Source organism: Anolis sagrei, chromosome 3 (genome assembly GCF_037176765.1).
Source record: "Anolis sagrei isolate rAnoSag1 chromosome 3, rAnoSag1.mat, whole genome shotgun sequence".
NCBI lineage: Eukaryota > Metazoa > Chordata > Lepidosauria > Squamata > Dactyloidae > Anolis > Anolis sagrei.
In genome coordinates, this window is record NC_090023.1 from 9,067,914 (window position 1) to 9,091,165 (window position 23,252).

At 44.5% G+C, this 23,252-nt stretch overlaps 1 protein-coding gene across 2 annotated transcripts in view; it reads left to right on the forward strand.

The window, feature by feature from the left end:
- Positions 1-22,285, forward strand: part of ACER3 (alkaline ceramidase 3) — a 58,300-nt gene extending 36,015 nt beyond the window's left edge. The window contains exons 6-11 of one of the 2 annotated variants that reach the window (XM_060771238.2): positions 608-643; positions 3,113-3,171; positions 3,740-3,841; positions 6,284-6,388; positions 14,023-14,068; positions 14,201-14,341. In XM_060771238.2, coding sequence (XP_060627221.1) covers positions 608-643; positions 3,113-3,171; positions 3,740-3,841; positions 6,284-6,388; positions 14,023-14,068; positions 14,201-14,248 — 396 coding nt within the window. In that variant the 3' untranslated portion in view covers positions 14,249-14,341. Of the gene's footprint in view, positions 1-607; positions 644-3,112; positions 3,172-3,739; positions 3,842-6,283; positions 6,389-14,022; positions 14,069-14,200; positions 14,342-20,567 lie in introns of those variants that run through there. The other variant, XM_060771237.2, reaches the window with a different exon arrangement.
- The last annotated feature ends 967 nt before the right edge of the window (positions 22,286-23,252 follow it).

Sequence of the window (23,252 nt, forward strand, 5' to 3'; positions counted from 1 at the left end):
AAAAAAGATCATGCTGCATGCATGCTGCAAATCTGGTTAAAAGAATGTGAGAATGGGTTGCTGTGAGTTTTCCGGGTTGTCTGGCCATGTTCCAGAAGCATTCTCTCTTGATGTTTTGCCTGCATCTATGGCAGGCATCCTCAGAGGTTGTGAAGTCAACTGGAAACTAGGCAAGTGGGGTTTATATATCGGTGGAATGTCCAGGGTGGGAGAAAGAACCCTTTTGTGTTTGAGGCAGGTGTGAATGTGATAATGGTATAGTAGTGCCCTCTACTGTAAGTAGCTATCCTCGCTCCCACTCGAGATGATTTGAAATGGTGAAGCAGGCAGTAGTGGATAAAATCATAGCCAAGCTTATTATAGTTCTCATGCTATAGTTTGGCCACTCATGATAAAAGCCAATAAAACCCAGAAGAAATCAGTACTCATTGTTAAAGCATGTGTTTTGACTATAGATGATTGCAAATTCAATCCTCATTATCTTTAAGTAAGAAACTAGCTGATCACAGCTGATCACTGGAAACAATACTGAACTGGAGAGACTGTGAGGCAACTTCCATTTTTAATAGGAGCTTAATATATGGTATTCTTGCTTTGTTTTCTGCAGGTATACCTGAATTGGAAACAGCCTGTATTTCACCAGGTAACTGCAATTTCTCATTGTAAACATATGCATTCATTAAGCAGCAGTTATGGGAAATGTAATTCTGCCAAATCTCCTTGCTGGTGGTGTTTGGCAATTATGGAATACATGCAGTCAGCATAGTTTTACATACAGGTGCTTATGTTTGTGGTGTTTACAAAACTAGATCTTCTTAACATTCTCATCTAGAATACTATTATTCTATTAATTTCAAAACTTCCTTTAACAGTAGAGTTGCCAGGTTCTTCCTTAAGCAGTGTCCTTTATTTGAAGATTGCAACACTTCTTCTTTTATATAGAATAAACAAGATGTCAAAACTTGCCATATTTTGGGGTGTGGGCCCAATGTGGCCTTGCGTGATTCATGATGTGGACAAGGAGATCTGGTTCCTTTTGATGGTGTTAAGTTGAATTGTTGAGCAAGACCATCCCATGGTTAGGAAGAAGCTACTCTTCTTGCATCAACTTCTCAAGGCAGATTTAGAAGCTTTAATGGCAAGGAGACATGATGTCTAATTACTATATAACAAAATCTCTTAAGTAAATTCCAAGCTTGCAGCATTATGTCTTTATGGCAGTTGTTCGAAATTCTTACCTTGATAGAATAAGAGTAAAAAACATTTCACTATTTCCCCCACTATTACCAAGGATTCTGGATACATTAGTACATGACTATATTAAGACATCTCAATCTGGCACCTTCCACAAGTATTGGATTAAATCTCCAGACATCTGCAGCTGGTGTGAGGGTGCCATTTTGAGGAAGGTTGGTACAATGTAACCCATAAATCAGGGTGGACAGCTGTAGTGTTCCAGATGTTTTTTCCCTGAAATGTCCATCAAGTGTAGCTAGTATAGCCATAACATTGCCAAGAATTCTGGAAGCTGCCCTTAGATGCCTTCCTATATCCCTGAAGGGCATAGAGGGCAATTTTGATATGTTCTCCCTGCTCCCTTTCTTTTTAGGCCCAGGAAAAGCCATTTTCCCAACAGAAAGTGATGCATAAATCAATCTAGAACAGTGGTTTTCAACCTGTGGGTCCCTAGGTGTTTTGGCCTACACCTCTCAGAAATCCCAGCCAGTTTACTATCTGTTAGGATTTCTGGGAGTTGAAGACCAAAACATCTGGGGATCCACAGGTTGAGAACCACCGATCGAAAACCAGGGAGGATTTGAGAGTTTTGTTTGTTTTCACTTTAATACAGCCCTCCCCTGTGTGGCAGTATCCATATGTGGTTAACTGCTGTGGTCATTATATTCCTAGTTTGGGTTTTGGAGGGTATATATTGCACTGAAACAACACCAGGTTAAGGAAGGGTTGATACAATACCATCCAGATATCAACAAGATGCTTTCATTTTTTCTTACCAGGACTTTTTAATGCATCAGCAGTTCTGGTTTCGCAGGGTTTGTTGTCAAAGTGGAACCATAAGGTTATCATTAGATGCTGTCTTTTATTGTATTGGGAAACAAAGAGGAGAAATATAGTGAGGCAGAAGACAAAACCTGACAAGTTTAACTAATTGAAGAGCATATAAATGACAGAGAAAAGATGAAGTACAAACAAAAAATAATCCTGGAAAATAGTTTATCTGGCTCTATGACAGGCAGTGAAGTATTATCTTAACAGTCTGCTCCAAGGACCCCATAGATTCTAGAAGAACTTGGAGACTACGGGGTTTATTGCATTCATGGGCTTTTGTAAACAAAATTAATCACTGTATTGTCGAAGGCTTTCATGGCTGGAATCACTGGGTTGTTGTAGGGTTTTTTTTGGGCTATATGGCCATGTTCTAGAGGCATTGTCTCCTGACATTTCACCTGCATCTATGGCAAGCATCCTCAGAGGTATGCTTGCCATAGATGCAGGCAAAACGTCAGGAGAGAATGCCTCTAGAACATGGCCATATAGCCCAAAAAAACCTACAACAACCCAAAATTAATCACATGTGTAAATAGAAATGAGATGTCATCACTGTACATTACTGTCACAGATACACATTGTTTCAGTGGAGGATCCACATCAATATATTCCCTTTTATCTTCCCCTGCTCCTCTTATCATGGCTTCTTTTTCTTTTTGTTTCATGAAGGAGTTTCAGAGCAATATGCAATTAAATTTTAAACAGTTAATGTTTCTGTTCAGGGATGGATGCTGGCTTCCATATTAAATGGGCAATGCATCCAATGTTAAGCCCAAGCTGTTAAGGGCTACTCACAATCGGTCCCCAAAATGCATTGTTCCAAAAAATCATTTTGGCTAGCTTCTTGAAGTCTGGTCTAAAACCTTTCTTGTCACTGCCTTGCTGAAAAGAGAGCCATCAGCTGCTCATAAATATGTCAACCCAAAATGGAATAGCTTTCACGCAAGGAAACACATCGCTGTGTCAACTTGGAAGAAAGGAGCATTATGTTTTGTGCAGTCCGCTAGAGATAAAAAAAATAACACCCCTTTCCTCTACTCCACAGGTTATGTATGGAACATTAGTGGCTGTTTTAGTTCTACGTTCTGTGTATATAGTGTTGTGGTAAGTAACAAATTAACTGTGAAATAGTGGCTTGGGCTTGCAACTCAGCAGCATCGGATTCTTGTCAGAATGTCACCCGTTCCTGTTTTAGATTAAGCAGAATAAATGACGCAAATGACCAGAAATAGCATTGTGATAGCATGGGATGCATCACACTAGTGAATTTGAACTCAGCTGACTTTGAAAGAATAGATGGTACATTAGGCCTGTTTGTATTCATGTATTATTACTGCACATGGATATGAGAGCACAACTTCAATAGCATTGAAGTAGGAACCCAAAATCAGTTTTCTGAGTTGTTATCTGTATGAATGGTTTTCTGTGTACATTGTAATTTTACTTCTGTGCGAGCACTTTATAATTCTGCAGAATGTCACTGCCAACATTGTCAGTGACATTCTGGGAATTGTAATCCGAATAAATAACTTTCTCAAGTTCCATAATAATTAGCACGGTGTTCTTTTCCCACCCTAGTATTAGCAAAGAATATGAATATATATAACAAACCGCCACAGAAAGTCCTTTGATGTACTTAAGATTTTATCCTGCCTCTCCTCTTTTTCTCTAGGGTATATCCATGGCTCAGAGGACTGGGCTATACATCTCTGACTGTATTTCTGCTGGGCTTTTTCCTTTGGAATGTAGACAATATATTCTGCGACAAACTGAGGTAGGTGAATAATCTTATACATATATGCTCCTACCTTACAGAATTGAAACCTAAAACCTGTTGATCAAGTAGGCTCTCCTTGAGCCTATTGCCTCCATTAAATAGTCATAATGTAGTAGCATTTCTCCATTTGGAGAAATGCTGTTGGTCAAAGAGGAGTGAAGTAGAGTTCTAATGTCTCACTGGGGAAAGTATTGCTGTTGAAGATAAAAAAGCTAATACTATTCCTGTAATAGGGAGTGAACTAAAAATCAATTTCTTTAGGGCTAGACAATTCCTTTCAATATCAAATTTACTTATAGTTGAAAAGCATCCATACTTTTGTAGCAATACTTCATGAAAGCCAAGACTTCTCAGAAAAGTAATTGAGGAGTCAAGGGGCTTTACTGGCTCCTTTTCTGAAATAGTGTGTTGACTTTCCTCTAAGCTTGCAGCTTGTTGAAGGTCACCTTTTGATCACAGTAATGCTTCAGGGTAGAATTCAAAGACAGCCGTGTTATCCTGGAGTTGTATGCAAAGGCATACTGTAGCGCCTCTGAAACTAATTGAGAGAAAGTCTGTAGCATAAGCTTTCATAGACTGAGTCTACTTCATCAGATGCATAGAGTGAAGTGCCTATAGAAACATTTATACTCATGAATGAGTGGGTTGTGAGTCATGCAAAGCCTGTGAGTAATATGCTGGGGAGACAAGTTGAGGGACAGGGTGGGAGAAGAGATGTTCATTAAAGCCAATATGAGTAGAAACCCATATGAATAGTGGAGTGAGTTCTTGGATTGAAGAATGTTGCTGGCTGGAAACCAGAAAGGAGATGTCTGTTGTAGTTCACCCTTTGATTGTGTCTGCACCCGATCTCTCTGGGGATTCTGGGCCTGTTAGCCATTCTGATGACACTGGGGATTCTGGGTCTGCCAGTCAGCAGAGGTTTTAAGCCCTGAAAATGAGCTGTCTTTGTCTGAAGGCCACATTCCTGAAAGGCAGTCCTCTAGAGAAGCAAGGTCACAAACAGATCTGAGCTCAGAGGATGAAAATGAAAGTCCGGGTGGACTACGTAATGAGCAGTTAGATAGGAGATTTACGTTCCACCAACATAGGGCTTTTCAGGAGAGTGTACGAAGATCAAGATGATGGTTAGCAAAGAAGTCCTTATCCGTTTCCCAGGGGAGAAGGCATGATTTTTTTATATATTAGCTAGCCCAACAGATTGGTCAGTTAGTCCAGGCAACATTGATGATTGAGTATAGATCTATTGTCAAGTCAAGGGATTTCTAGTTCCATGTTCATATCTCATGATTCCAAGATTTGAAGACTGTTCCTGAATCTCATGTTTTGGATTTATTCTGCTTTTCTTTTCCTGGTTTTTGATGCTACTCCTATACTTTGATTTCTGGGGATTATTCCTGATATTTAGACTTTGATTTTTTTATACTGTTGTGCTAAATTGCTTTACACACACACACACACACACACGTATTCTTCAATAAACTGCTTTGCTATTTTGCCTTGAACTGGAGTGTGAACTGCAACGCACTCTATGTGAGGCTGCCTTTGAAGACTACCTGGAAGCTTCAGCTAGTCCAATGGTCGGTAGCCAGGTTGCTCACTGGAGTGACGTACAGGGAACATACAACTCCTTTGTTACACCTACTCCACTGGCTGCCAATCAGCTTCCAAGCACAATTCAAAGTGCTGGTTTTAACCTTTAAAGCCCTAAACGGTTCTGGCCCAGACTATCTGTCCCAACATATCTCATCCCACAAACCATCACGAAATTTAAGATTATCGCAAACACAGTTGGTGTGGATGAGAGACAGGGCCTTCTCGGCAGTGGCCCCCCGTCTGTGGAACACTTTCCCCAGGGACATCAGGTTGGCCACCTCCCTCCTGTCCTTTAGAAGACAAGTGAAGACTTAGCTCTGGGACCAGGCGTTTGATTAATTCAATAGCAGCAATTGGAAAAAAGACTTAGGATATTTACAAAATTGAACCTACCTCAATTTGGTTTTACCGGCATGTGTAATCTACTGTCTAATGAATTGTATAATGTGTTTCAATGATTTTTAAGGTTTTAATGTTTTTTAATGCTTTAATTCAACTTGACAGCATTGTATGATGCTTGTATAAGGCCGCACAGAGGTGGTTCCCAGCCTTTGAGTGCAACAATTTCATTAAAAATGTATTTTTAAAAAATCCAATGCTTAAAAAAGAAAGGAGTAAAGGTGGAATTCATATTGCCGGTACCTCTCAACTAGAGGCTGAAAAGAATAATACTCAGATTTATAATTGACTGGCCTAGTACAGTGCCTTCCAGTTGTGTTGGGCTACATCTCCCATAACTCCCATTCTAGTGAGGGGAGATGTTAAGGCCTGGTAACTAGAGGGCACGAGGCTGGCAAATTGGTCTTAATTGGTCCACTTGGTTATTTTTTCCTCTGTCCACAGGGGTTTACGTGAGCGGCTGCCTCCACTTGTGAGTGTCGTGACACAGTTTCATGCTTGGTGGCACATATTTACAGGTCTCGGCTCCTACCTTCATATCTTGTTCAGGTATGATAATCTCCCCTACCTATGAGTATGAAGTGACTTCTGATCTGTGCTGTGCCGGCTGCATGCGGGGGCTCTCCACAATATCTCAAAACCCAGAAACATATTGAAGAGGAGGGGGCAGATTTGTTTTCTGCTGCTCTGGAGACTAAGTCATGAAACAATTTATTCAGACTGCAGGAAAAGAGATTATACCTAAACATTAAGAAGAACTTGGATAATGTGATTTTAATGCTTTTATTAGGTGTTTTAATTCTTATATTTTGTATTTTAAATGTCCTTTTTTCTTATCTTATGGTGAATTGTCCTATTGAGTTTATACTAATTATATGTTGTTAATTGAGTTTTGATTTATGTATGTAAGGCAGTGTTTTTCAACCTGGGGGTCTATTATGTTTTCTTGCTTTGGTGAAGGGAGTTGGACTGGATGGCCTTAAGGCAGCATTTCTCAACCTGGGGGTCCAGACTCCTGGGGAGTGGTGGTCATGAGGGCGGGTCTGAAGGGTCACTAAAAACACAGTATTTTCTCTTGGTCATGGGGTTCTGCTTGGGAAGTTCGGGCAATTCTATCATTGGTGGAGTTCAGAATGCTCTTTGATTGTAGGCGAACTATAAATCCCAGGAACTACAGCTTTAGGAGGAGTCTGAAAACGTTGTTCCAGTGTGCCTTCCTAGAATAAGGAAACTCCCAGCAATATGTCCTCTAAATGCACTTTATTATGTCCTCTAAATGCACAATCCAAAGAATTCGGGGGATCCACCCCCCCTACGACCACCTGAATAGGGGTGGATGAGGGTCAACACTCCTACGACCCTTCAGGCCCAAGAGGACTGGGGCACAAAAGAGGACTGGAACACAAAGAGTGCGGACCAGGAGACGGAGGTGAGCGAGCAAGCGAACGCCGCCGCCATTGTAGCTCCCTAAGACGCGGAGACGCAGAGACCTACCCGGTTTGCTGGGGGGCTCTGCCGTCGGAGAGCGGCGTTCTCTGTGGTCCCTGTCGCTGCTGGGCTGCCTTGTTGCCCTGCCGCCTTGTCATCGCGTCGCTGCTGGTGCTGCTGCGGCTGCCGAGTGTTGTGGGCGCCGCCATTTTGGCACCGGCCAGCTGGCTGTTCGCCGCTTTTGCTGGTCCCCTCGGGGCTGCTGTCTGCTCGTTGCCATCGCTGCTGCTGCCCTGTTGCTGCCCTGTGGCTGCCCTGTTGCTGGCGGTCGCAGTCGCGACTGCTGCCGTTGCCGCTGGTCGCTGCTGCCGCTGGGCGTTGCTGCGCGCCGCGGCCGGTGCGGTCGCCATCTTGGCGCCTCGGCGCCGGCTGTTCACCACCGCGGCGGCTGCCGTTGGGATCGCTGGCTGTCCGTCCGTTCGCCGTTGCTGCCGCTGCCGCTGCGGCCTTGGTGTGGCTCGCCGCTGCTGCGGGGTCTTCCTCGGGCCGTTGGGCCAGGACAAAGCGCAGAGCGGCTACCATTTTCTGGCATCGCGTCTCCACCGCCGCCGCCCTCCCGCAGCCGGACCACCGCAGCAGGGTCATCGCGGAGCCGCTGGGCCGAGCCGGGGCGCGGGAGTACCGCTGTTACAGCCACCTTTGTGACGCTTTGCTCCACCATCGCTACGGGCGACCCACTGTTACAGCTGCAGCGACCGAGCTGCCTTGCTCTCACTGCCGCCTTCCATCGCGGCCACCACTATATGGCCCGTCACCTGTTACAGCGGCTTGAGTTCGCCTCCACCATCAGCTAACTGTGACTATGGTGCAAAACTCCTGTGCTGGCCTAATTGTGTAGATCCCTGTGCCAGCCGAATATTGTGTAGTTCGCTGTGCTGACCTAATACTGTGTAGTCCTCAATACTGTGCTGACCTAACTGTGTAGATCCCTGTACCTGCCAAATACTGTGTAGATCGTTGTGCTGAGCTAATATTGTGTAGTCCTCAATACTGTGTAGACCTCTTGTGCGGGCCGAATATTTGTGTAGTTCTCTGTGCTGGCTTAATACTGTGTAGATCTTAATACGGTGTAGACCTCGTGTGCCGGCCTTAATACTGTGTAGACCCTTGAGCTGGCCCACTTTGGATTGATAGATACGCAACAGACCAACGGCGCTGACCGCCGCCGTGTATACCACCACCGGATGCCCCATCCGCGCTTAGACCATCCGTCTAGAGGTACACCTGAATCATAGGAATTTTATTAATTGTTATCACTATCATCCTCGTAACAGTGTGACTATATATACTATCATAACACACTCCTGGTTGTCCTCGCTGCTAAGTTGATACAAGACCTTTTTGGCACTTTAGGGCGCTTGCCACCGCTGCTAAACATCTCTGGCACTTACGCCCCCTTCCCTACCCTCTATGCCGCACCTTAGTGAATACTGAGACTCAGTTTCAGGCACTTACTGCACTTTAAATCTTGCACTTTATGTACGTGCCCTACAGAACATAGTGTTGTCAACCGAGTGGTACTGCTGTCTGTATCGCATCTAAGACTCTTGCACTCTCGCACTTTACAAACTGTCTAACGGGTGCGGCTGAAACGCCCCCACCATCTGTAGCTATTATCATCCATGTGGCCCCCCACCCCCCTGTTAATACTATCTCTGTTACTAGTAGTTAGCGGAAAGGCCAGGGGGGGAGGTGGGCTGGAGCCCAATGGGGCCGAGAGGAGGGAGGAAGGAGAGAAAGGATGTTGGCAGGATCCAACAAAGCATACAGCTGATGAAGCAGGAATCAGGCCCTTGATATTAGACCGCGGCATGGAGGGAGGGAGGAGTTCCACTAGCCGTGGGGCCCCCATAGAGGTCGTGGTGGGAAGGAGGAGATGCGGAAGAAGGAGACCTCAATTCGGCCTAATTCGGACCACCTATCTAAATTAATAACTCCCAACCGGTCTCCTAAGGTAAATTGGTGTAGCCAGGTGAGCGGGCCCTCGGGATTGAAGGTGGTGGTGCTGAACGCCAGATCTGTCAACGGAAAAACGACCTGGATCCAGGACTTAATCCTGGAGGAGCGGGCAGATCTGGCGTGCATTACGGAGACCTGGTTGGATGAAGCTGGAGGGGTAAACCTGACCCAGCTTTGTCCTCCAGGCTTCTCCGTACAGCACCAACCTAGATCCGGAGGACGGGGAGGCGGTGTCGCAGTGGTCTATAGAGATTCCATCCATCTAATCAGGAGCCCCATCCCGCAGACCACAAATTTTGAATGCGTCCACCTGAGGGTGGGTGACCGGGACAGAATAGGGATTCTGCTAGTGTACCGTCCACCTCGCTGCACTACAGTCTCCCTACCTGAGCTAGCGGGGGTGGTCTCGAGCCTGGCGGTGGAGTCCCAGCGGCTTCTTGTGCTGGGGGACTTCAACATCCACGCCGAGGCAACCCTCACAGGTGCGGCTCAGGACTTCATGTCCGCCATGGCAACCATGGGGCTGTCCCAACGAATAACTGGCCCCACCCACTGTGCTGGACACACATTGGACTTGGTTTTCTGCCAGGGATGGGAGCAGGGTGGCGGTGTGGAGGAGTTGTCCACCTCTCCGTTGCCATGGTCCGACCACTTCCTGATTAGATTTAGGCTCACTGCGCCCCCTAACCTCCGCAAGGGTGGAGGACCCATTAGGATGGTCCGCCCCAGGAGGCTAATGGATCCGAGTGGATTCCTGACGGCTCTTGGGGAGTTTCCCGCCACCGCGGCAGGTGATCATGTCGAGGCCTTGGTCGCTCTCTGGAATGGGGAGATGACCAGGGCCATTGACAAGATCGCTCCGGAACGTCCCCTCTCGAGTAACCGAGCTAAACCAGCCCCTTGGTTCACTGAGGAGCTGGCAGCGATGAAGCGAAGGAAGAGGGTTCTAGAGAGCGTGTGGCGCTCAGACCCAAGCGAGTCAAACCGAACACGGTTTGTGTCCTTTTTAAGGGCATACGCCGCGGCAATAAAAGCCGCAAAGAAAACTTTCTTTGCGGCCACTATTGCGTCTGCAAAAAACCGTCCGGCGGAGCTGTTTCGGGTTGTCAGAGGTTTTTTAACTCCCTCCACTTCAGGTGGGAGCCCTGACAATTCGACAGCGCGCTGTGAAGCATTTGCTCGGTTCTTCGCAGACAAAGTCGCTTTGATCCGTTCTGGGCTGGACGCCACATTAAATGCAGTCTCTGTGGATGTGACACAAGCACCTGCTTGTCCGATTTTGTTGGATTCTTTTCAGTTTGTGAAACCCGAGGATGTGGACAAGATACTTGGAGGAATGAGACCCACCACGTCCATCCTAGACCCCTGCCCATCCTGGCTTCTGAAGGAGGCCAGAGGGGGATTGGCCGAGTGGGTAACGGTGGTGGTTAATGCCTCCCTTCGGGAGGGCAAGATTCCAGCGAGCCTAAAACAGGCTGTTATAAAGCCGCTGTTGAAGAAACCATCACTTGACCCCACTAAATTGGACAACTTTCGGCCTGTTTCCAATCTTCCCTTCTTGGGCAAAGTCATGGAAAGCGTGGTGGCCTCACAACTCCAGGTATTCTTGGGAGACACGGATTATCTGGATCCGGCACAGTCTGGTTTCAGACCGGGACATGGTACCGAGACGGTCTTGGTCGCCTTAGTGGATGATCTGCGCCGGGAGCTAGACAGGGGGAGTGTGTCCCTGTTGGTGCTCCTGGACCTCTCAGCGGCCTTCGATACCGTCGACCACGGTATTCTTCTGGGACGCCTTGCAGAGATGGGTCTCGGGGGCACTGCTCTGCAGTGGCTCCGGTCATTTCTGGAGGGTCGTACTCAGAAGGTGTTGCTGGGGGACACCTGTTCAGCGCCACAGCCGTTGACCTGTGGCGTTCCTCAGGGTTCCATCTTGTCCCCCTTGCTGTTTAACATCTACATGAAGCCGCTGGGTGAGATCATCCGGAGTTTCGGGGTGCGGTGTCACCTGTACGCAGATGATGTCCAACTCTGTCACTCCTTCCCACCTGCTACTAAGGAGGCCGTCGAAGTCCTGAACCGGTGCCTGGCCGCTGTAATGGTCTGGATGAGGGCGAACAAACTGAAACTAAATCCAGACAAGACAGAGGTACTCCTGGTCAGTCGCAAGGCCGAACAGGGTATAGGGTTACAGCCTGTGCTGGACGGGGTCGCACTCCCCTTGAAGGCGCAGGTTCGCAGCTTGGGTGTGACCCTGGACTCATCGTTGAGCCTGGACCCCCAGGTTTCAGCGGTGACCAGGGGAGCATTTGCACAGCTTAGGCTCGTGCGCCAGCTGCGCCCGTATCTTGGGAAGTCTGACTTGGCCACGGTGGTACACGCTTTGGTCACATCCCGCCTCGACTACTGCAACGCTCTCTACGTGGGGCTGCCCTTGAAGACGGCCCGGAAGCTGCAGCTAGTCCAACGCGCGGCAGCCATGTTGTTAACGGGAGCAGGACGCAGAGAGCATACAACGCCCCTGCTGTCCCAGCTCCACTGGCTGCCGATTCGCTACCGGGCCCAATTTAAGGTGCTGGTGTTATCCTACAAAGCCCTAAACGGTTCCGGCCCAAAATACCTTGCAGACCGCATCTCGGCCTACGAGCCCACGAGGGCCTTGAGATCATCCGGGGAGGCCCTTCTCTCGGTCCCGCCTGCCTCACAGGCACGTCTGGCGGGGACGAGAGAGCGGGCCTTCTCGGTGGTGGCCCCCCGGCTGTGGAACTCCCTCCCTGCTGTTGTCAGACAGGCCCCCTCCCTCATGGCCTTTCGTAAGGGCCTGAAGACTTGGCTCTTCGAGCAGGCTTTCAACTAAGTGCTATGCTACGGGTAATGACAACCGGATTGAACTACGACGACGAGATTGACTATGATTCCATAAATATGACGCAGCGGATTTTTAGTATAAGTAGATGTATGTATTGTGATGTTAATTGTTGTTTGATTCTTTTGTAAAGTGTCCTTTTTGTACTGTACGCCGCCGCGAGTCGCCCTAGGGCTGAGAGCGGCGGCTAACAAATGCAAGAAATAAATAAATAAATAAATAAATAAATATTATTGATCTTGGAGTGTCTGCATGCCCATCCCTCTCTGAAAACTCTTACCCTAGTCATATTTCACCTGTTCATGCTCAGCATTATTTTTATTATTTATTTATTTATTTATTTATTTATTAGACTAGTATACTGCCACTCCCAATTTGGCTCAGAGCGGTTTTAAATTTTAATTATTACATTTGGCCCAGCCATAGGTTTTTAAACGTTGTTGTGTTACTGTTAATGTTTATTGCTTATTTTCTGTTATGAGTTTTAATGTTTTGTATTACTTGTTGTTATTGTTTTCATTATTGATGTATTGTGGGCTCGGCCTCATGTAAGCCGCACCGAGTCCCTTGGGGAGATGGTAGCGGGGTATAAATAAAGTATTATTATTATTATTCCCAAATGTCAAGGTCTATTTTCCCTAAACTCCACCAGTGTTCATATGTGTTCATATCAAGTATTTGTGCCAAATTTGGTCCAGTATCAGATATTTGCATTGCGATTCATAACAGCAGCAAAATTACAGTTATGAAGTGGCGTCGAAAATAATTTAATGGTTGGGGGCTGCCACAATATGAGGAACTGTATTAAGGGGTCGTGGCATTAGGAAGGTTGAGAACCACCGATGTAAGGCATTGAATTTTGCCGTTATTTTTGTGTAAGCTGCTTTGAGTCCCCCCAGGGGTGAGAAAAGTGGTATATAAATACTGTAAGTAAGTAAGTAAATAAATAAATAATTTATTTATTTGCTATATTTGTATGTCGCCCCTCTCAGCCCGCAGGTGACTTGAGGCAGTTCACAAGGCAACAATTCAATGCCAACAAATCATAAAACCATTTAAAAGTATTGGCATATCAATTAAGACCATAACAGTTAGCAAAAACAAATCATTTCATCTCCTAGATAATCATTTCGTCTCCTGACTGTAAGAACTGTTTGGCAGTGGGATATTTTGCTTTGGAGTGTGGAGGAGTCTCCTGCTCTGGAGATATTTAAGCATAGGCTGACTCACTACTTGTTGGGAGTTATTATTATTTATTATTATTATTTACTTCATTTGTATACCGCTCTTCTCAGCCCTTAGGCAGCTCAGAGCGGTTAACAACAACAGTTCCAGTATACACAGTACAAACTCATTGAACATTTAAAAACAGTAGCATAACAATTAAACACCAAACATCAATACATCAGTGTAACAAATCCATCACGTCTCATCAATAGAATCAGAATCGAGTCTCATTATCCATGATTCCGTGTTCCAATAATCAATTACACTGCCTAGTTGAATGCCTGTTCGAACAGCCAGGTCTTCACTCTCCTCCGGAATGCCAATAGGGAGGGGGCCGATCTGATATCAGTAGGAAGGGCGTTCCACAGCCGAGGGGCCACCACTGAGAAGGCCCTGTCTCTCGTCCCCGACAGGTGTGCTTGTGAAGCTGGCAGGACCGAGAGCAGGGCCTCCCCAGACGATCTTATGTCCTAATGTCCTGTTCTTTTATTGTGTGTTTCTGAATGGCAGGAGGTTGGACTTGCATGACTGTTGTAGTCTCTTCCAACTCGATAATTCTGTGATTCAGACTTTTTGACTCTAAACTATGTGATCAAGAATGCTTGTTTTAATCTTTTCCCTTTCTTTCTCCCTTTGCTTCTAGCTTATATTCAAGGACACTATACCTGAAGTACAGGCCGAAGGTTAAGGTAAGTGTTTGGAACTTCTAGAATAACTTCTCGTATGGCAGAGAACAACCTTTCTTGTAGCTAGGGCTTCATAGAACAAACTATACAATAGTGGTAGTGACACATGTTTTCTTTTTGATTTTTTTATTGTAGAAAAAAACAAAAGCTACGTTTTACATAAAACCTGTACTGTCAATATAACACTGAGAAGAAGATATAAGGGTGCATTGGATTCTGAACTCTATTATTTTGTTAATAGTTTTATATATTTGCATATCATTTATTATTACCATTCCTAAACATTATAAACAATGTTCATTTATCCAATAAATTTATGATTTATTGAGAAATGTATGTGGCCCTGCTTGAGTTATTTTGTAGTATTAATTTTGTCATAAATATATCCATCCAAATCTTTCGGCAACTGAGGAAAGCCATAAGCTTTCCCAGTTATCTGCCACACATTGCCTTGAGCTTAGTTAAAAAGGTATATTAGACATTCCAAATCTTATTCGTCAATCACAATTGAATAAGCCAGCACAGCAAAACAAATTCATTATCAGAGATTGAACTAGTCAACGCTCAAACAGTTCTGATCAGTGGGTATGATTGCATTATATAAAAGAGAGCAGCATGTTTTGACCCAGAATACCCAAAGTGCATCTAGAATATAGAATTCATACGGTTTAACTCCCAGACATGAAACAATCAGGGCCAGCTAACACCTTCCAACAAAGGATTCTCCCAGGCCGGAATCAGCCAGGCATTGAAGCTGCAAGACTTCGAGATTTTTTATGGCCTCGTAAATCAGTTAATTTAACCTCCCCACAGAGTGGTACCTAATTTTCCTACTTGACAGATGCAACTTTCTTTTGGGTTGCAAAGGTCGACAACAAGCTACACCATTTTGGTCGGGAGCTCACTCCGAGCTGGGCTGGCTTCAAACTCATGACCTTTCAGTCAGTAGTGATCTTAATGCAGCTGACTCCCAGCCAGCTGCGCCACAGTCCCGGTCATGATTTCCATACCTCTTGGTTTTTCTATAGCCATTATTTAGATTAGCTAGGTTGAGGTCGAATTCCATGTTTCCCTATTCCCCTAACGCTGGTGTACAAAGCCAGAACTTTAGCATTTTTCTAAAGACTGGGAGGAATGAGGTCAGTCTAATGTCACTGGGGAGGGAGTTCCACAGCCAAGGGGCCAACACTGAGAAGGCCCTGTCTCTCTTCCCCACCAGTTGCACTTGTGAAGGAGGTGGGACGGCCTCCCCAGCAGATCTTAAAGCTCCAGTTGACTCATAAAGGGAGATATTTTTTCTTCAGCACAATTGTTTGCTAACTATGCGAACGTAATCAGTGTGAAGACATAGAATTTGTTAAACTACATTTTTGAAAAAGTGACTTTTGACATCTTTGGAAGTTGCGCTGCTTTGAAAAACTTTTTAAAAACCATTTTGCAGAAGCACTTTTTAACAGGAAATCAAGTTCTTAAACAAGAGTGAGGAAGGTGTGCCCCAGAGCCATCATTGTGCCCTCTCTCTATCTGCACTCATATATCTTCCAGTAAGCCTTAGTTGACAATTTAAGTTCAGATAGTGACTTCTTTCCCACTTTCAGGGGAAAGAAAAAGGCTTCTTGTGACCTAAAATTGCCTACAAAAAGGGCCCAAGTGCATGGTGCCTCCTAGATCTTCTTCTGGTGTTTGCAACCAAAATAAGGGTGTGAAGTCCTCCAAGGTCTCCTGGGGAGGTCAATGCGGTTCCCATCCTCCAACAGTTCCCATCCAAACTCTTTTTTAAAAGAAGGCCACAATCTTCATCTAGACAGAAGTTGGTTGAATTACAAGATATTTTTCATGACTTAGGACCGTGCCAGTTCCAGCATTGTTCAGGCTTTCCTGAGGTTGCTATTCACATTTAAAAACAAACAAACAGCATTCGCACATCTAACGTCCCAGCTGCTTTGGCTCTTCAAAACCTAATCCTAACAACATAAGAGCATTTCTAAAAGACTCTTAAAGCAACAGAAAAGAAAAGAACAACTATAGGTTGTTGTTCATCCTTGCAGACTTTCATAAGACCAGCCTAAAAGGTATAACAAATTAATGAAGGCATGCATACTGGACAAAAGTTACATGTGGAAATGTTTATTTCCTCCTTTATAGCTTTGGAGATAGTGTTATAATTTTATTTCAAGTGGTTTAGCACTGGTGATAAAGCTGGCTGTAGGTATTAGAATGATAACAACATCATCTCAAGATGAAGAGCAGTTAGATCAGGCATGCACAGACCTTGTGGGCAATCCAGTCCAACCCCCTCCCAAGAAGCAGGAAAACTGCTTTCAAAGCACCCCCGACAGATGACCATCCAACCTCTGCTTAAAAACCTCCAAAGAAGGAGCCTCCACCACACTCCGGAGCAGAGAGTTCCACCGCTGAACAGCTCTCACAGTCAGGAAGTTCTTCCTAATGTTCAGGTAGAATCTCCTTTCCTGTAATTTGAAGCCATTGTTCCGAATCCTAGTCTCCAGGGAAGCAGAAAACAAGCTTGCTCCCTCCTCCCTATGACTTCCCCTCACATATTTATACATGGGCATCATGTCTTCTCTCAGCCTTCTCTTCTGAAGGCTAAACATGCCCAGCTCTTTAAGCTGCTCCTCACAGGGCTTGTTCTCCAGACTCTTGATCACATCCAGCTTAGAGTTAACATCTCCTTTCCAATTGTGGTGCCCAGATTTGGACACAGTGTGATGATGATGATGATGATAATGATGATCATAGAATCAAAGAGTTGGAAGAGACCTCATGGGCCATCCAGTCCAACCCCCTGCCAAGAAGCAGGAATATTGCATTCAAATCACCCCTGACAGATGGCCATCCTGCCTCTGTTTAAAAGCTTCCAAAGAAGGAGCCTCCACCACACTCTGGGGCAGAGAGTTCCACTGCTGAACGGCTCTCACAGTCAGGAAGTTCTTCCTCGTTTTCAGATGGAATCTCCTCTCTTGTAGTTTGAAGCCATTGTTGATAATAAACAACTTTATTTATATGCTGCTCTATCTCCCCGAGGGGGACTCAGGCCGGTTTCCAAATAACATCACTGAAACATACAAAGTAAACAGCATAACATAAAATTAACAAAACAACATAAGCATAAAATTATCACAATAACACATGTATATTAAAAATAATCCTGCCTGTTCAGAGCAATTAAAAAGCCAGGCCAAGGCTAGTGCAAACTCTAAATATGAGGGGGCTGGAATTAAGTACAGTGCTATAACAGGCTAACGGTGTGGTCTTACCAAGGCAGAATAGAGGGGTAGCACGACTTCCCTGGATCTAGACACTATACTCCTATTGATGCTGGCCAAAATCCCATTGGCTTTTTTTGCCACCGCATGACATTGTTGGCTCATGTTTAACTTGTTGTCCACAAGGACTCCAAGATCTTTTAATAACACATCATACGTGTGATAAAGCAGGATGTTGAAAATGCAAAAATTTACTTAGTGCTATGACAAAGTACCAAAAAGCCCCTCAAAATGGACCAGCTGCCAAGATCTTGCTATTCTTTCATGAAATCTAGAGTCTTCAGAGGAAGAGAATAGACAGTCACAGCAGTTCAAGGATACTGTTGAACACTGTCACAGCACAACTTTGGGGGTATCTCTAGGGTACACGATCAAAACATTTATTACATGTTGCAGAATGTATTGGAAATGTGCCATAGGCTAATTTTATTTTGAAGGGAAATATGTCACAGGCTTGTTTTATTTTGAATTATAAAAGGTTTTTTTTTAATTGTGTCAGGAGCAACTTGAGAAACTACAAGTTGCTTCTGGTATGAGAGAATTGGCCGTCTGCAAGGACGTTGCCCAGGGGATGCCCGGATGATTTGATGTTTTTATCATCCTTGTGGGAGGCTTCTCTCATGTCCCCGCATAAGGAGCTGGAGCTGATAGAGGGAGCTCATCCACCTCTCCCCGGATTCGAACCTGCGACCTGTTGGATTTCAGTCCTGCCGGCACAGAGGTTTAACCCACTGCGCCACCGGGGGCTATTACAAAAGTAAATAACACAAACTCACAGGTGCACACCTTTTTGGATCCTTGGTTATTGGGTGAGGTCAGAATATCTACCTTTAGCTCGATAGCAATGGTTCTCAACCTGTGGGCTTCCAGGAGTTTTGGCCTACAACTCCCTGAAATCCCAGCCAGTTTACCAGCTGTTAGGATTTCTGGGAGTTGAAGGCCAAAATATCTGGGGACCCACAGGTTGAGAACCATTTATTTGAAAACCAGAACTACTTTGTATCTAATTAGTACTCTAATTAAGAGTACTATGTTTATGGACACAGGATCTTTGCAAAAGTGGAAAAAACACAAGTAAACCCACACTGTTGTTTTTTAAAAAAACCTGAAAGAGTGCCTCTAGGAATTTCTAGATTTCAACAGCGTGAGTCTGTGCTCAGTCTTTGTGGGAAGTCATGCCAGAGGGCCTAGACCAGTGGTTCTTAACCTGTGGGTCCCCAGGTGTTTTGGCCTACAACTCCCAGAAATCCCAGCCAGTTAACCAGCTGTTAGGATTTCTCAGAGTTGAAGGCCAAAACATTTGGGGACCCACAGGTTGAGAACCACTTGAGTAGAGATTCCTAGAGAAAAACAAATTAATCAGATCCACAAATAGTTAAACCCACAAATGTGTTCCTAGAATTTGAGAAGTTGAGACCCAAGTACTTCAGTGGCTATGTGTGTATTATGGTTCGTGCCAACTCCAAGCAAATGAATGATCACAAACTTCAATATCAGCATCTTTTTCCTGAACATGTCAGAACTTCTAGCAGCTCTTAGCTCTTCCCTGTTTTCTGTTTTAAAATAAACCAAAAGCAGTCTTAGTCATATGTTGTGAAATAGGGTTGGGTATGTTCAGTCCTTTTGGCTGTTCAGCAATCATTTGAATATTATGTGAAGAAAGATTTAACAAATACAGAGAGAGAAGTGCAAGAGTAATTCTTCATTGAATATGGAACAACTCCAGACTATAAACACTCCATAAATTTGAGACATTGACTATTTGTTGCCAACATGGTGTCCTGAGACGTTGTTAAGCAACTTTTAATGTGAATATAAGTGATTTTAATGTTTGTATATACGAGGGGTATTTTTTAAGTAAGGTCTGTTTTGTCGTAGACACTAGTAGTTCGCGCGCATACCGCAACAAGCGCGTGCGTCGTGACCGGCATGCCTCGGGAACAACTGTGCTCAGTTTCCGCTCTGTAGCTAACCTGTACGGTTCTATTCTGTGCTTTAAAAATGTTTAAGACTATAAACTCACCCGCCGCATGTGAGGTTCGCTCAGTGATACAGTTTTTTTGTCAGCAAGGAACCTGCCTGCTGCAGAAATTCATCGACAGATTTGTGAAGTGTACGGTGATACTGTTACGAGTGAAAGCAAAGTGCGTAAGTGGGTACAACAATTCAAAGATGGCCGTGACAACGTCCATGATGAGGACCATTCCGGTCACCGTTCTTTGATTACAGACTATTTTATTTGATCGCACACTCAAATCTTTGGTTTTTGTGGTCCTCTGTTAGGAGTTTCGGGACCCAACAGGAGCACAGTTTCCTAAACTTTAGGTGTTCAGAAACAATGTTGTAAAGCACTGATCTCGACACATCAGGAAATTCGTTTGAGAGACCTGTTATTGTGAAGTGCCTGTTCTCACGAATCCTCGCTTCAACTGAGGCCACCAAATCATCTGTAATCAAAGAAGGGCGACCGGAGCAGTCCTCATCATGGACGTTGTCACAGCCATCTTTGATTTTTGGTGTCCACTTACACACTTTGCTTTCACTCATAACAGTATCACTGTACACTTCACAAATCTGTCGATGAATTTCTGCAGCAGGCACGTTCCTTGCTGACAAAAACCGTATCACTGAGTGAACCTCACATGCAGAGGGTGAGTTGAGAGTCTTAAACATTTTTAAAGCACAGAACAGAACCGTACAGGTTAGCTACAGAGCGGAAACTGAGCACAGTTGTTCCCGACGCACGCGCTCGTTGCGGTATGCGCGCGAACTACTAGTGTCTACAACAAAAGGACCTTACTTAAAAAATACCCCTCGTATTTATGGTTTTATGTCCCAGCATTGAATGTTTACCGTATATATGTTGTGCTCCACCCTGAGTCCCCTGCGGGGTGAGAAGGGTGGGATATAAATGTAATAAATAAATAAATAACATTTTTAGTGGCTCCTTTGCTTTTAGAAGTAACATTAGTGATATTAATCTGCAAGCACTGACCCCTAGAGAACAACAGATAAAGCCGCTTTTAAAGGTACAGCAACGGACCAGATCTCTATGTGATCTTATTTTTTCTTAACTAATGTGCAAACCTCACAGTCTATTTGGAAAGCTTTAAGATGTAAATAATTGGGTAACAAAACAAAAGATTAAAAGTGTTTACTTTTTCACTTTAAGAATGTTTTCTCTCCCTCCCCTTCCTCTCCATTCCTTTCAATAGTTTCTTTTTGGGATTTGGCCGGTTCTTCTAGTAGAATCGACTAAGAAGCAATGATAAGGAACACCTGGCCAGAACTGAAGTACTGCCTGCCATGGATGCATAAGGAGATTCTGCAATCATTTTGACAGATGCGTTGGAAGTTCGCGGGGAGTGCAAAGGACTCCTGGAGTCGTGGAGAAATCATGTAGAACCAACGTTTCTCAGGAAACCACGATTACAGGTTTTTCCTGTTTGAGGTGTCAAAACGAGAGCGCAGTTTTCTTATGTACCTGTTGAACAGCTTGAAAAGTCGGACTGGCATATCGGACTGGTCACAACAAACAGGCCACACTTTCTTTTTGAAAGCAGGTTTGACCAGTCCTCTGTGATCGAACCGTAAAATGCTTGTAACTGAATTGTGAGTAACATTGGAGCCAAATGAGGAGGAGCAATCCATTTGATTAATAAGGGACTCAGTGTTCTGTTGTGTGTTTTAATGTGTCCACTGCTTACGTTGTAATGGTTTTGGAAGCTGTCTTCTGTCATTGTCTCAAAATTGCTGCCTTTAATTACTAGTGCAGATTAAGGACGGCTAAGGTAGAAGCGCTGTTCTTCTCAATGGGTGACACATCCCGTTCTTTGTACAGAATGTGGGACATTGATTGAGAGTTCCCTTGACGTGCAAAAGAATAATGCCCCAGAGGTTTAGAAACTACGGTTGCCTCTAAAACGGTCTTGCTTTTCATGGATGACCCAATGTCCAGCCAACTGCACAAGTCAGCCACTGCCTTTGTTCTTGATAGAAGTGGTAGAAGCGCTAAATGCCTTGCAGTGTGGGGAAGGAAACTGAAGTAGGCCTCTCTCTCTAGCTCTACATCCACTTGGGATTGCAATACATTTTTGGATCAGTGCAGAGGCTCTGTTAGTATAGAGATAGCTGTGCTATCTCCCTAGGAAATAAGCTTCCCTTGTCTTTCTCACATGCCATCAATGGGCACTCTTTTGACAAATCTAAATTATAACCATGATCCGTCCTTTCGATTTCTAGTCCTTTGACCATACTCTACCTCTTTTTTTAATTCTGAAGTCTATTAAGCACAGTTTTTTTTCTCTTACTCAATTTTACTTAGTCCCATCTAGTGTTCAGTCTTCCATTTCCAAGGTTAAAAAAGGCTAGGGTATGTTTTTCAACCATTTTCAGGTTTTTATGGTGACCTGGTCCCTAATCTGCCAGATAAGGAGGCCTGTATTTGTAAGCCAAAGGGGCCAGCCTCCTTTGACCACATTGATTTCATAGAATCAAAGAGTTGGAAGAGACCTCATGGGCCATCCAGTCCAACCCCATTCTGCCAAGAAGCAGGAATGTTGCATTCAAATCACCCCTGACAGATGGCCATCCAGCCTCTGTTTAAAAGCTTCCAAAGAAGGAGCCTCCACCACACTCTGGGGCAGAGAGTTCCACTGCTCAACGGCTCTCACAGTCAGGAAGTTCTTCCTCATGTTCAGATGGAATCTCCTCTCTTGTAGTTTGAAGCCATTGTTCCGCGTCCTAGTCTCCAGGGAAGCAGAAAACAAGCTTGCTCCCTCCTCCTCCCTGTGGCTTCCTCTCACATATTTATACATGGCTATCATATCTCCTCTCAGTCTCTGATTTGGGGATATAAACATTGACAATGAGGTTTCTATCTAGTTCAAAACAATGATGTGGAATTAAATCTAAGGCCCCATTATTTTCTTTTTTTTTAATAACAAACTCTCTAGGTTAGTGGTTCTCAACCTGTGGTTCCCAGATGTTTTGGCCCTCAGTTCCCAGAAATCCTAGTAGCTGATAATCCGGCTGGGATTTCTGGGAGTTGTAGGCCAAAACACCCGGGGACGCACAGGTTGAGAACCAGTGCTCTAGGTAATACGCTTTGGAACAGTCACTGTCTCTCAACCTAAACTGCGTCGTGTTCATGGAGGGCAAAATTGTTAATGGTTACTAGTCAATGAAGAGTACTTGTTAACTTCCCATCCCAAGTAGTGTGTCTTATCAGTACCAACTTATGGAGAATACACTGCTCTTGTACACTTACGTCCTGTTAATATAATTCCCAGGGGCATCTGGTTGGTGACTGTAAGTAAAAAACATGGAGCAAGTAGACTTGGTTTGGATCTGGAAGGACTCATGTTGTTAGGCAGGGGTCCCCAAACTAAGGGGGCCCTCCAAGGTCATTTATCTGGCCCCTGCCCTAAACTTTAGACTTAGGTTTTCCCTAAGTGTAAAATTACTTGAAGGCACACAACAACAATCCTAATTAACCTGACTATTTCATCATCCAAAAGTAGGCCCACACTTCCCATTGAAAATTGTTCTTCATTTTAAATATTGTTTTGTCTTTCATTTATTTTTATTTTTTTGCATTATAGATATGTGTAGTTCATATAGGAATCAGTTCATTTTTTCCCCAAACTATAGTTCGCCCCCCCAACAGTCTTGAGAAACCGTGAACCGGCCCCTCACTTAAAAAGTTTGAAACCCCCTGTTGTTAGGAGAAATGTGCATGCCATTGTGAGCTTTTTGGAGAGCAGGCAATATAATGATGTAATGTCATATTTCTTTGATTCTGAAGTACCATTGATTGTAGGGCACATACTAATTTCAGTACCACCAACAGAATAAGCCATTCCACCAAAGCAATAGAGATCTAGATAGTATCTGCAATT